This window comes from Alligator sinensis, unplaced genomic scaffold, assembly GCF_000455745.1.
Source record: "Alligator sinensis unplaced genomic scaffold, ASM45574v1 scaffold118_1, whole genome shotgun sequence".
Taxonomy (NCBI): Eukaryota; Metazoa; Chordata; order Crocodylia; family Alligatoridae; genus Alligator; species Alligator sinensis.
In genome coordinates this window covers 4,931,851-4,943,670 of record NW_005841850.1, presented here as the reverse complement: position 1 = coordinate 4,943,670, position 11,820 = coordinate 4,931,851, and the positions used below count along the sequence as shown (strand labels likewise).

At 44.5% G+C, this 11,820-nt stretch overlaps 1 protein-coding gene across 8 annotated transcripts in view; it reads right to left on the bottom strand.

The window, feature by feature from the left end:
- RAP1GAP2 (RAP1 GTPase activating protein 2) overlaps positions 1-11,820 on the bottom strand; it is a 318,047-nt gene that overhangs the window by 93,120 nt on the left and 213,107 nt on the right. Inside the window, exon 1 of one of the 8 annotated variants that reach the window (XM_025210775.1) lies at positions 5,910-6,022. The exons of the other annotated variants lie outside the window; for them this stretch is intronic. Coding sequence (XP_025066560.1) covers positions 5,910-5,929 — 20 coding nt within the window. The 5' untranslated portion in view covers positions 5,930-6,022. Of the gene's footprint in view, positions 1-5,909; positions 6,023-11,820 lie in introns of those variants that run through there. 8 annotated transcript variants of the gene reach the window in all.

Genomic DNA, 11,820 nt, shown 5'->3' with positions numbered 1-11,820 from the left:
GCAGGAATTTTTTTCCTCCACTGGGATTTTACGCAAGAGCTGTGCTGTACGAATGCAGGATTTGGGGGAACATGGATTGCAAGCAATGTATATAGCCTGCAAGTCTATACATAAATTTACAGACGCATCTTATTTTGGGAGTTATAATAAAGAGGTTTTATGTGAACTCCCTCAGACTTAGAGGTCCCTTCCAATAGAAGGACCTGACGGTGATGCCTGTTCTACATACCCACATGAGAGGCTTCAACAGGAAGAACAGACAAAGGTTGGAAGAGGGAGAACCAAGGTAAAGGGAGAATGAGTGTTTTGCCCAAGGTCAACCAAGAGGTCTGTAAGCACAGACAGGAACAGGACCAAGCTCTCCACAGTCCCAAACATCTGCTTTCACTACAAGTCCATCCTTCCTCTCTTATTGTTTTAATGTTACTCGTTGACCTCTGTGGTACACGTAGGCATGTTTGCCATGATGCATATGTTGTGCTCCTTGACTAATTCACAGCTTTCATAATCAGCATATCACAACCATATGTTTAAGCAAATATTGTGTTTCCAGCTCAGCTGGCACAGGTGAAAATAAATGAGCCTGACTCCATTTTCTGCAGGAGGAACCACTTTGGCTTTAGACCTGCTGTTCTTTCACCTGCACCGACACAACCTTAGCAACAGTGATAGCAGCAGAAATGAGGCAGCTCAGATTTTCCTGACCCACAGTCTAAACTTCCATCTAGAGGTTTTCCACATCTGAGGCTTTGATCCTGCAAAGCTATTCCATATAGCCAGGACCTTGCATCTTCATGAGTTCCAGTTGAAATCAAGAGTTTTCACCTGGATAGAAGGTAGAAGATCTCATGGGACCAGGGCCTCAATTTTTGCTGAGTGGTATATGGAAGGCAGTTAATGCATGGGTAAAAGAAAAATTCATAATGATAGCTGGAAGGCCTGGAGAGGTTTCCGCTATCAAAGTACTTGACACCCATCACGGCATAGACATCCAACTCGGGACACTGCTCTGGAACAAAGGGATTCTAATGAGCTTCTCATCTTGGGTACCAGCCTAAATTCACCCTATTGAACCCAACGGAAGTTAACTGTGGGATACAGTGCTATCAGGTATGACTAAGGATATTAGAACTTATTCCATTTAATGGAGCTTTCCCTTAACGTACTCTTTGGAGGCAGCCAATCTTCCAGGAGATTAACAAAAGGCTGGGGAGGGTCACATTGTATTATATTGTAAGCACTGATGGTCCTGGAGAACAAGCACTCATAATTTACCTTAAAGAGAAGTGAGGTGGTTAGCCACGTTAATCTAAACCAGGGGTGTCAAATTCAAAGCCTCCCTGAGTGGGTGTGCAGGCCGGACCAAGACCAACCCCCTGAAGAGTGGCCAGTGCTGGGTGCAACCCACACACTGTACGCAGCATGCACCAGCCCCTGGGACTGGCACTTGGTGCATGCTGCCCACACCATTCAGGTGGGACCCAGTGATGCAGGGGGGCAGTCTGGGGCACCACATGGAGTCCACGTCTCGGACCCCCTGTTCTGTGTGCAGTGCCAGGTCCAGCCCGCGCCCCGTGCTTGGCCCTATGCCACACACAGCATGCACGGCTGGCCCAGCTATGCATGCCAGTCCCAGGGCTATCTGTGCACATGGCTGTCAGGGCCAGCAGGGGCAGGGCTGGACCTGGCTCTGAACTCAGCACAGGGAGTCTTGCAACGCCCCAGACTGATCCCCTGTGCTGCCTGTAGCTTGTGCCTGCATGCAGCGTACAGGGCTGGGGCCAGTGCATGGGGTCAGTCCAGCAACCCACAAGCCAGTTCATATGGCTCCACGAACTGGATCTGGTCTCTGTGGGTTGTATGTTTGACACTCATGGTCTGAAGTCATGCAGCAGGTAGGGCAGGGTGGCACCTTAGAGACTAACTGGGTTCAGAGAGCCATAAGCTTTTACAGCTGTCAGGGGGAAAGGACCCTGCTAAAAGAGATAAAGAGTAGACTGATTAGATAAGATGTACCTTCACCTTAATTCCCCTTATCAGCCCACTCATTGCCTCTTTTAGCAGCATCCCCTCCCCTGTCCCTTTCCCTTCTATATAAAATCTTCTCTCTCTGCCAGTCTGCTTATAGCATCTGGCAAAGGTGGCTGTTGCCTACAAATGCTCATGCTTCTCTGAACCAGTCAGGCCCTACGATGCACCCTACCCTACCTTCTGCCTTAAAGGGAAGAAGTCAATTAAACTGGAAGGAGAATTTGGGCCCCTTTAGTCACTGGTGCTAATGGCTCTCTGGCAAACATCATTGCCCGAACCCCTCATCATTCAGGAGGAAAGGCACAGGCTGTAGGGATGGAGATTGAGTTACTAAGAATTTCCCTGGTGCTTCTCTCCAATGGTAGAGGTGTATGCTAACCCTGATTTTCTTGAGCTCTCACGGTTAGTCCCAGATCCTGGGAGAAGTGAGAAATACAAGAAAAACTAAACTGATGTTGTGCATCAAATAAGCCATTCTCTTTCCCTGACCTTTACCCAATAACACACAGTGAGAGGAAGGAATTAACAGGGATTAAAGAGCAATATTTAGGAAAAAAAACACTAAAGCAGCTGTCTAGTTGGCTAAGCCAATGCTGTGTACTTCTGAGTACAAACATAAGATGAGACTTAGATGTGTAGAGAGATGTGTAGAGGCAAAATGAATGCATGCAGCCTCCTGGCTTCACGCATACCCTATTAATGTCAACAGCAAGATACCCACAGACTTCAAGGAACTTTGAGTTTGTGTCCAAAATGAAAGTCCACAGAGGGAAACCTTCAGATAAGTTTGTTTACTGCAGCTGGGCTTCTGGATTACTTCGGACGATAATCTATCCACAGCCTGGATTCTCGCCGTTCTCTTCTCTTCCCTTCCCATCCCGTGTTTTATGATCAAGGATTCCTCTATTAGCAACATTAGCAATCTGCTGCTAGTGGATACAAGACCTAGCATAATTCTAAACATTATAATGGCAGTTCATCTTCATCATATGTTTGGAAACAGGGTAATGATTCAAAGTCTAACCCCCAGCACAGGTGCCAGAGCGTAGCATACAAAGGCATTTTGCTTGGCATGCGCGTCTTGGGGAAGGGGCCGGGGCTGTGCTTCCACAACAAGGATCAGGCCCCTAGCAGCTCTTCAACCGTCTGCCTCTAGCACGCCAACACCTTACAAGTCAAGGCTGCAGATGTATTTGGCACTCTGCCCAAAAATATTGCCGACTTCTGGTCTGAACCCTGATCCTTGTATAGCAAACATACTGTACAAAAATACATTTTAGCAAAATATTCATAAGTGTGGACCTCAGCAAAATTAGGTTGTTACCAAGCGCTTTTGAAAGGTCTCACCCTAGCTATCTGCAGGACTTGAACAGAGATCCTAAGAGGTTGGGGCCACTGGTCAAAAAAAAAAGAGACCAAACTGGAGCTCAAGCAGAGTGGACTCCTGTTTAGTTGTAATATAATTGTCATTGTAAAGAAAAGCCTCCTGTTTAAGATAGGCTTTGATTCTTTTTACCTTGAAAATATAAATGTATTATATTAGTAGATATATATAAGGCATTATTTTCCCTCCACAACTGGTTAATGGCATTCTTTTCAAAGCTGAACATTTTACATTAGCCGGACTGACCTTTGTAACTTTGCAGCCCGAACATTACTAGATGAAATAGATCTTGGAATTGGCACCTCTCCCTGTTGCTGCGGGGCTGAATTCAAAATAGAGCCGTGGAAAACGGCACGAGAGAACCTCGCATCCCCAACCGTTGCTTAGGAATATAGTGTTCCCTTGTGATTCAGCGCTATTAGATTTGATAGGAAGGTTGCCATTTGTGAGTGTGCTCTGTTAACGTACTGCGCTAATGCACTTAGTTTAATTACAATATTAACTTCCCGGAAGAGGTCAATTGACATAAATCAAAGATATCCACAACACTTTGAGTTTTGATGATTATTGTTGTTGTTTTGACAGAGCACATCCTTTGCTTTTTATTTCTCTCTGCAGCTGACACTGTTAGGCTATGGCTTGCTTATCATTAATGAGATCTGCTCCTACCTCTAAGTTGTTCGGCTCCACTAGGCAGCTGCCACATTGTCCTCTCGTGCACCTAAAAATCTTCAACTCATGTAAGCAAAATAAATAAAGCGTGGCAGGAGTTACAGAGGATGAACCTTGGCATATGACTGAACTCCAGAACTGTGCATCTGTAAACTGAGCTCATGGCACAGGACACAACAGCCCTCCATCCCCTAGCCCAAGCTACCTGTCGGCTGCTCTCCCACCCTCCCTTTCTTAACAGACTTTCTGCAACATCCCCTATAAAGTGCAGCACGGTGTTCAATGCATGTTCGGTGTGTTGGAACTGGAAAGGTGCAAAGAAGATACAGAACAGACATATTGCATCTGCTGGGAATTCCCTCGGGTTGGGGAAACAATGGGATAGAGCGAGGGCACACCATTCGGTTACCACCCCCAATACAGGGCACAGCTTGGATACACCCCCAGTACGCTCTGTCCTGGGTTACAAAGGGATTGCCCCCTTTCGGACCGTTCCCACTTGTTCTACCCTAGGCAAAAGCTGGGCCCAGCCCAGAAACAAAACACTGCAAAAAAAGAGATGATAGCTCGCCCTCCTCAAATCTCTGATAAGCAGAGCAGAAGATCTCTGGCCTGACATGCTTTAAATGCATAGACAAATTGGAGAGAGTTCAAAGGAAAACAGCAACATGGATTAAAGGTTTGGCAAATAAGACCTACAAGGACACTTGGAATGAAATGAGCCTGTTCATTTGTTTAAACAAATTGAAACTAAGGGGACACATTTTGGCTGTCTACAAACAGATAAAAGGAAGGTATTAAAAGGACATGGATCGATAGTTCTCATTAGTTAATAAGGAGAGAACAAGAAAGAATGGGATGAAACTGCAGCACGGAAAATATAGGTCAGATACTAGAGGAAATGTCTGAGCTAAAGTTAGGCCTATAGATTTTGTCCCTGGAGGTACACGGACAGCTCAGGTAATGCAGGACTCAGGGAGCTGAATGAAGCAGCTTCATTGAAGGCAACGGCTAGACACAGATGTATTAGGCCTGCTTTAGAAATAATGAAGTCCAGTCTGTCAATACATAAGGGAACAAGTTAAAAGACCCCCATGAGACTGTAGCTAAGCCAAATAATCTAACGGTTTTTAATTAACTGCTGATTGGGGATGGAGTTTTAAGGGATTTAATCCTTCTGGTAGTCTCCAAGTAGTAGATCTGAGTAGGCAGCTTCTTCAAGCACAAGCTAGTTGAATAAAGAAAAAGAACTCAAAATATCTTTTTTCTGCCATTTTAAACACTCCAGGCCAGAGCCTCAACTGGAATAAATTGGCCAAAAACCAGGAGTCTTCAAAGAGAACGAGGAGGCTGTGCACTTGTTGGAGATTTGCCCCTTCATGTCAACATGCATTAGCTCTTCTGAGAAGAGTACTGCAAACACTCACAAGCGGGTCCAGTCAATATTAACCATTATTTCATATAGCAGAATGATTCACGGATTCACCATCCTGCTCCGTTTGGTGAAAAAACACTCTGTAAAGCTACACAAAGTACACAAACTCTCCTTAATATCCTGGGACTGACCCATAATGCGGATATTCCAGCTTTACGCCCATGATACGCCGTATTGAAGGCATGCCTAGATGCTACAAAGATCAGAGCCCCTTGTCTTAGGTGTTGTACAAATACATGTCAAAAAGACAGTCCTTTCCCTGAGGCGCTTACACTGTAAGTATAAGAGGCAGCAGATGGAAGTGTTAAACAGACGGAGGAAACACAAGGAAACAATGAAACAAATTTGGCCCAACATGCAAAGCCGCGGTCATGGCGCACCACCTACATAATTGCTGTCAGCTCCATGGTTTGAGTCTGCTGACTTGAGTCAAGCTACGCCATGGAGAAAGACTGGCAAATCACATACATTCATGATCCACTTCCTCTCCACCAGAACTGAGGGCACAGCGGCCAAAAAAAAAAAAAATGCAGGGTGGTGGAAATGCATGCAGTTTCCAATGGTGCTCTATCAGTTCGTGCCAGCTGAGGTCCGGACCACATTTTCCACAGAAGGCTTCAGGCAGGCAGTTTCTGTCTCTGAACAGGCTAATCTGAGGCTTTGAAGGTTTCGCTGCTTTTTTGTGCATTCTCTAATCAGCTCTGCTTATGGATGTCAGATGAAAATAAAGCCGTAAATACTTCCCATTGAAGCTGAGGATGCTACTGGGGTTCTCCCGTAAGGCACAAAAGAGAAGGAAGACTGGAATCACATGGGAAGATGGTTTCTTCAACCTCCAGGCCAAAAGAGAGGCAGCGTGACAGGGAAATAAGTGAAGGAATGCAAAATACAAGATGCCTTCAGTATGATGGGGCTATTGGGCTGGATGTTGGGGGTAGGGAAGGATATACAAAGCGTCCTGAGGGATGTTCCTAATACACGCAAAGGAGAAAGAGAACGAGTTAAATCTGCTCATGTCATGACAGCAATTATATCAAACACCTGAATGGTGGGGGCTTGTTCTTCACCAATTTCATAGTTTCATAGTAGTTTGGGGTCAGAAGGGACCTGAACAGATCATCTAGTCTGACCCCCTGCCACTGGTAGGAACACACGCTGGGATCACACGACCCAGACAGTTGTTCGTTTAACCTCTTTTTGAATTTACCCAAGGTAGGAGCAAGGACCACTTCCCTAGGATATTAAAGCCCTCTTCTACCACTTGAGCAATGCAAAGGGAGCTTAGTGTTGCATACATTATACAGACTGCGGGGTCACTGTAAAAACAGCAGGAGTATCGCTGGGGGCGGGAAATTTTGTGTTGTTTCTAAACACTCTTATAATCAAGGAATTTTAAATGATGTTAAACACTGAAATGTAATTCACTGATTCCACCTCTGTTAGAGCAGACTGTCTAATGTGTTCAGGCATTCCTTTAAAAAGATAGAGGATTATTTTTTAATAAAGGTGGGGAAAGCGTTGATTATACTGGGGGGGGCAGGGCACGAAGATTCAATCCAACGCCTCCTTTCTCTTCCATTCAGTAAAAGCTCAACATTCATCTCCCAGTGAAAAGACACAGATGAGATGGGTATTATTAGGATTTGCTTTCTGACTTGCTGGGATACTCCCTGTAAAGCACAACCTGGTCTAGAGGAAAACATGTTTCCTTTGAACCCTCTGCTCTGGTTTTCTTACTAATCTAATCTGCATGCAAATCTCAGCGTTGGAGCAGGCTGGGGAGGCCAAACAGTGGTCCCAACAGTATAGAAGTGAGTTATATCCTGCTGTTCATGAAGATTAAACTTGTAGGGACACATACAAATGATTATATCTGCTCGGGTTTATCTGGGACTTGTAACAGGTTGCCATAGCATCCTATGCTGAGCATCTAAAATCACTCACACCTCTTACCAACATGTTTCTCTAGCACATGTTAATTTCTCGTTTGGAGCCAGAATTCAGAGGAAGCAGAATTTGTTCATTAATTAGGCTTTGAAATTGGTTAATTATTAGCAATGCATTTATAAGCACTGCTTTAATGGTCACCTCTGCCCAATATGACTGTGTCAGCTACAGAGTCCAATGCCAGCAGCCTAATGCCCCAATTACTGTTAAGTGACACTGAAAGTCAGCAAGGCCGCTGAGTCTCTATTCACCATACTGAGTCCTTATTCCCTAAATTAGTCCCAATAAAATCCCTGCTAAAGACTACCTCTGAGAATAACCTTCCTCCATAGGAGCAGGAGGCTCACAATCTGCCCCAATATGGCACCAAATCCCTAGCCGGTGCTATGGATAAAGTTTTCAGAAATGCGTAAGTCCCAGAGAAAGTCAAGTCGGTTTATCCCTGCTGTGAATCTTGGCCTTGAAGCCATTGCTAATCATCGCAAGAGTGGCACTGAGGGTACAGAAATGGAGAGATCACAGATATCCATCCACAACAGCATTACCTGAACTCATCGGCATTGTTCCTAACCTCTCCCTGCTGTAGGGCAGCCCCCTTGTCCCTCTCACCGATGGCTCATGCCTCAATGGGGCACTCCAGCTTATTTCACTAGTGCAGATACCAAAAGATTATGTAAATATGTTAATATTATGCATGACACCCTGGTACAAAATCTACCGCTTACGTAAGAACCCTACGGAGCTGTCTGCACTGCTACGTTACACTGAACTACATGGGAGCCTCACTTCAATGGCTTTTACATCACAATCCCTGCCCAAAGACTGTGTAACCCAATTATAGACATGATGCAACGTGGGCAATTAACAAACAGTTGGGTGTAGATTAGGTATGGAAGGGCAATAACAATATGATTACGTACGGAGGCCCTGCTCAGAGGAACGGTTTAATTAAAGGGCACTTGTGATTTTTACTACTGACTCACTGGTCTCTGGCGTTGTGGAAAAAGTGAGTCTTGAAGCTGGATAGCATTAATAAAATGTTGCAGTCCTGCACTGCCTCTGCAGCATCCAGTAGTCTGCATCCAGCATTCATCTGGGGCACATGCCAGGTCTTTACTGCAGTCAGCTATGATGGGGACATGCAGCTTGTTTCTGAAGGCTAAAAAAGACTGGGCATTATGCAAACAGGATCTCTGCTTCCGAATATGGATGTCCAAGAATACCCTAGAGCCACGTGAGATTCTTAATATAGGATATTGATTTAGCAGGGCAGAAAGCGGCTGAGGACTGAACTCAGTGACCCAGATGGTCCCTTTCCCCTTTTCTGTTCCTACCTACTATAAGAAGCTTCGGAAGTGAGAGTGAATACCTCAGTACTTGAAACTGTGTTCCAATCATACCCCAGAGCAGTACGATATTCTCAAAAAGGCAAGAAAACCGCCAGGCCTATATAGAAAGCCTTCTATCTGAGTGAATATTGTGGGGTTGGAGAGCTGCCATGGAAAAAAAGAGCCTCAGGTATCTGTTGAGATTCAAGAGCCATAGGGAAGAGGGTCCGCGTTTGCTAAGGAGGTAAGGGACTGAGCTAACTCCCTTCAGCCCTCACCGTGTGGGCATGCCTGCAAAAGGGTTCATGATGGCTCTTGTGCACTGGATTCTATCTGCCAATCCTAAAGACAATCATTTTAAACCAAGTTCCAACTAAATTAAAATCTTACCCAGAAGCTGCAATTTAAAGCATTGCCAAAACATATGTGGAGTCAGTTCTTTTCTGCCTACTGCTTACACTTGAGGAATTAGCCGACTGCTGTATTCCACCAGCATGGCCGAGTGCCAAACCATCACATCCCATACACATCACCACGTCCCATGCCCATAGCCCAGGACTAATTCGGGCATCCTGTTCACTTGAAACTGTCAGGGTCTGAAGAAAGATTCAACCATTGTGGAGACTTCCTGGAAGCCAAAGAACATCACTGCAGTAATGTTATTTGTTCATTTTCCTATTTAGACAGATTAGGGGGGAAAAATGAACTCAAAACCTCCATTACTTGGTAAATCTAATTCAGGAAATACTTTAATGCAGTTACTGAAAACCAACTGCTGGTTTCTTAATGGAGACTATGAGTGGAGTTACATGGTATTTAAGAATGCTAAAACTCAGAAGTAGGAGGAGAAGAATAAATATGTCAGGAGACCCCCCACCCCCCCACCCACCCCTTGTAGCCACTCCATTTCTTATCATGCCTTTTTTATCTACTATTTATTTTATACTTGGTTGTCTTCTAACAATACCCCCAGCCCTTCAGAGACCATCATCAGGATGCAATCCTAGGGCCTTCAGCAGAGAAAGCAAGAGCCTCCGGTACTTGAGCTAAAGGAGCAATTTTGTTAGCTATAACTGTAGCAGGCCCTTATTCTCTATGCGTCACCTGTTCAGATAGGACCTGAGTTTGTTTGTTTCCATTGCAGAAAAAAGGAGGTTGCTGTAAAGGGAGAATGTCTTGGCCCAAGCAATGCACTTCCCCTAGAAAAGAGACAGCAGCAGCAGCAAGAGGAGTAAGTGAAAGGGAAGACAGAGAATGCAGGAGACTGACCAGCAGGACAAGAAGGGGCAAGGACGAGCCAAAGAGAAATAAAAGAAAGCTAAAAATTCTAACAAACACGGGTTTGTAAGTCACCTGAGCCATTCCCCGCCCAAACTCTGTTCTTGCATGTTGAGATTTCATTAGACCGCCCCCTTATTAGAACTGTAAACTAGCTACGAGTGACACAGTAATAGTTTATCTATCCATTTCTCCTTGCATACTGTAATGATGACAGGTGAGTGATAAAGGAAGTGTGATTACACTTATAGGCAGTACATTAAGGAGTATATTATATAGGCAGTATATTAAGGAGAGTGTCTGATGAGTGCACTGCTCTTTATAAATAGGCCTTGATTATTTAGGAAAGGCTTGGAGAAAAGTGTTTGCAATCACCTGGAAAATTTTCTGATGCTGACTCGGTGACGTTGCTTTGCAAAGTTATGTCCGCCTTCCAGGATGATTGCTCCGTGAACCAGAAGTCATTCAGCACAATGGAGCAGGCTGACTCTCTAGGCTAGAAAGTTCTGACACATAGGCTAGGGACAGAAATTACACCTAAACCGATATAAGTGATCGGCAACTGGTTCAAATCTGTAACACAACAGAAGTTCAGTGCACACAAATCACTTTCAAAATGGCTGAAACCGGTTTAAAATAACCCCGGATGGATGTAGTATCAGACTGAACTGATTTAGGTTAAATCGGTTTATTGAACTTCTGTCCCAGATCCCCTTCAGATTCACCTTAATTCAAAGTTCTCCAGCATCCCAGGATGCTTTGCACCTCTCCTGCAAACCGCCCCTCACACGATGGGTGGGCTAGCCTTGGCCCAAGCTGTCTGCTCCAGCTGAGCAGGGAACTGTGCTCTAGCCCCCACCCCTCCCCAACTTCTGGCCTGGGCCACTGTAGGCATGAGGCTGCATTTCCAGAATCAAAAGTGAATGTCTGTTCACCTGCCTACTGGTTCAATCTACGCAGCTTAGACTAACCTGCAAAGACTGAATCAATTCAGCCTTGGGCTTTTTGACTGTCTGTACTTAGCCTTATAACTGCAAGCATACTTGGGCTAAATAAAGGTTAGTACATTCAACAAGAGTGCCTCTATCTAGCAGCTAGTCCACAGAAATGATAAGAGCTTACTACTAGAGCAAGCTAACAAAATTCCTTCCTTTGCTCTAGCTTAGAAGGTCTGTCATTTGTAGATTCAATCCCTTCTAATGACCTGTAATAAGGATGGCTATGACTGCTACGTGGAAAATGGTAAACAGGCTGTGAAAAATTTGAGAGGATGCAAACATTTTCACAATTGCTCTCTCTAAAGCCGCACTGAAATCATGAAAGTTAGTAAAAGTAGCTTGTTTTATACAGAGCACTGCCTCCCTACCTTTATCATATTAAATAAAATAGCTGCCTTCCGGAAGCTAAACTGATTGTTTTATTCCACTCCAAAGAGCTATCCCTAGGAAGTATTTACAATGTACAAAGACAGAAGTGGTTTGAGAACAAGTTTTCAATTACATGAAGCAGACAATAAATGCATCAACTTCATTGTAAGAAAGCCTTGATTTAAAGAGACCGAGGGCCTAAATTCATCCCTGCTACCACTGTACTGTTTCCAATAGCGCTACATCAAAAATGAATTTGGCTCAGCGTAGCTATGAAAAATCTACCTCACCATTCTTCGCAGGAAGAAATATTTTCATTACTCCTCCACTAGCTGAATCCATGTAAAATAATGGTAAGGATCTCGTTTATGAGTCTCT